The 1,390-nt window shown below is 32.2% G+C and overlaps 1 protein-coding gene across 1 annotated transcript; it reads right to left on the bottom strand.

The window, feature by feature from the left end:
• Positions 1-62: 62 nt before the first annotated feature.
• Positions 63-916, bottom strand: LOC124890708 (putative wall-associated receptor kinase-like 11; the record flags this gene model as incomplete). Its single annotated transcript, XM_047402485.1, is given in 1 exon segment — positions 63-916. A coding segment is annotated over 1 exon segment (81 nt), but the record flags the coding sequence as incomplete, so codon positions are not given.
• Positions 917-1,390: the final 474 nt, after the last annotated feature.

Below are 1,390 nucleotides of genomic sequence, written 5' to 3'. Positions count from 1 at the left end.
AACCACTAACTATGACAGTTTTGAGTTTTCAAATGGCCAGGAAGTAAAGCAGAAGGTGACTTACTGAGACTGATTGTGCGAGACTGCTTTGACTTGTAATATACGTCTGTGCAATTGGTGCATCCTTGAATGGCTGATAACATACAAAACAATATTAGGATGATATGCAGTAGAGAAATACATAAAATGTAAGTGTCATATTGGTTTTTTATTTCCTATACTTTTGTGGAGGATGTCAATGAGCTTTTTCCACTTTCAAATCTTAGTTTTCTCTGTGGCTTCCAGAGGGTAAGAATTGTAGTTAAAATCTTGAACTTTGTACTTGTGGAAGATCAGGCTTTATATTATTCTCCTGGTAGGTAATACGTCAGTTTTGAATTGAAAATCCAATTGCGAAGTTACAGAGTCCTGTGTTACACTCAATGGATATCCCACCAAAAACTATTTTATTCCACTCTCCATATCGATAGTAATTCCACCAATTTAATATAAATGGTGGGATAAAATAGTTTCGGAATTAGTTCATACATCACACCAAATATACATGGGATAGAATAATCTCAAACGACACTATATATTTCTTAGTTGTCTTATTGGATCAGGTCAAAGAATCCGAAAAGAAGACTCCTATCTCAGGTGGTATCACAAATTGAGAAAAGCACTTGTTGACAAATTAATGTTTAAATTATGTTACGGTTTATTATTGCACCAAGACTTGTCTTTAATTAGAAAAAGATATTTTGAGAAGGTTGAAGTTCACAGTTATTTCTACTTACATCCTTGCATTTGTCATACCTTCAATTCTTATGCCAACAATTTTCTTCAATTTTCAACTTACTTTGAATCTATATTTATAATCTATCTATATCTACAATCTATAATTTATATCTATTTCTATAATCTATTCTATAATCTATATCTATATCTATATATCTATATAATATATTAAAAGTGTCAAGGGCCTTAGAAATATTGTTTGAACATTTTATACTTCATTAAAATCTTTGTTTTAGATAAAATCATCTTTTTACTATTTTTTAAATATTTTTGAGTGAAAATTAATTAATATATTTATGGTAAAATATTTCGTTATTAAAAGTCATCAGAATTAATGATACAACAACAACAAACCCAGTGTATTCCCACTTAGTGGGGTCTGGGAGGGTAAGATGTACGCAGTCCATACCTCTACCTCTGATGAAGTAGAAAGGCTGTTTCCGAAAGACCCCCGGCTCAAGGCACAAGATATCACACAAACACATAGTAAAGCACAGAAGCAGATGACATAACATAAATACGGCACCCATAAGGAATATAAAACAGAGGAAAGCAGGAAAGCAGAGGAAAGCACACAGATTCGTAATAAGCATGGAACACTGAATACGGAATC

Source organism: Capsicum annuum, unplaced genomic scaffold (assembly GCF_002878395.1).
Source record: "Capsicum annuum cultivar UCD-10X-F1 unplaced genomic scaffold, UCD10Xv1.1 ctg23078, whole genome shotgun sequence".
NCBI classification, from domain to species: Eukaryota; Viridiplantae; Streptophyta; class Magnoliopsida; order Solanales; family Solanaceae; genus Capsicum; species Capsicum annuum.
Note: the sequence above shows the minus strand (reverse complement) of the source record. Positions and strands in the feature narration are given on the sequence as shown.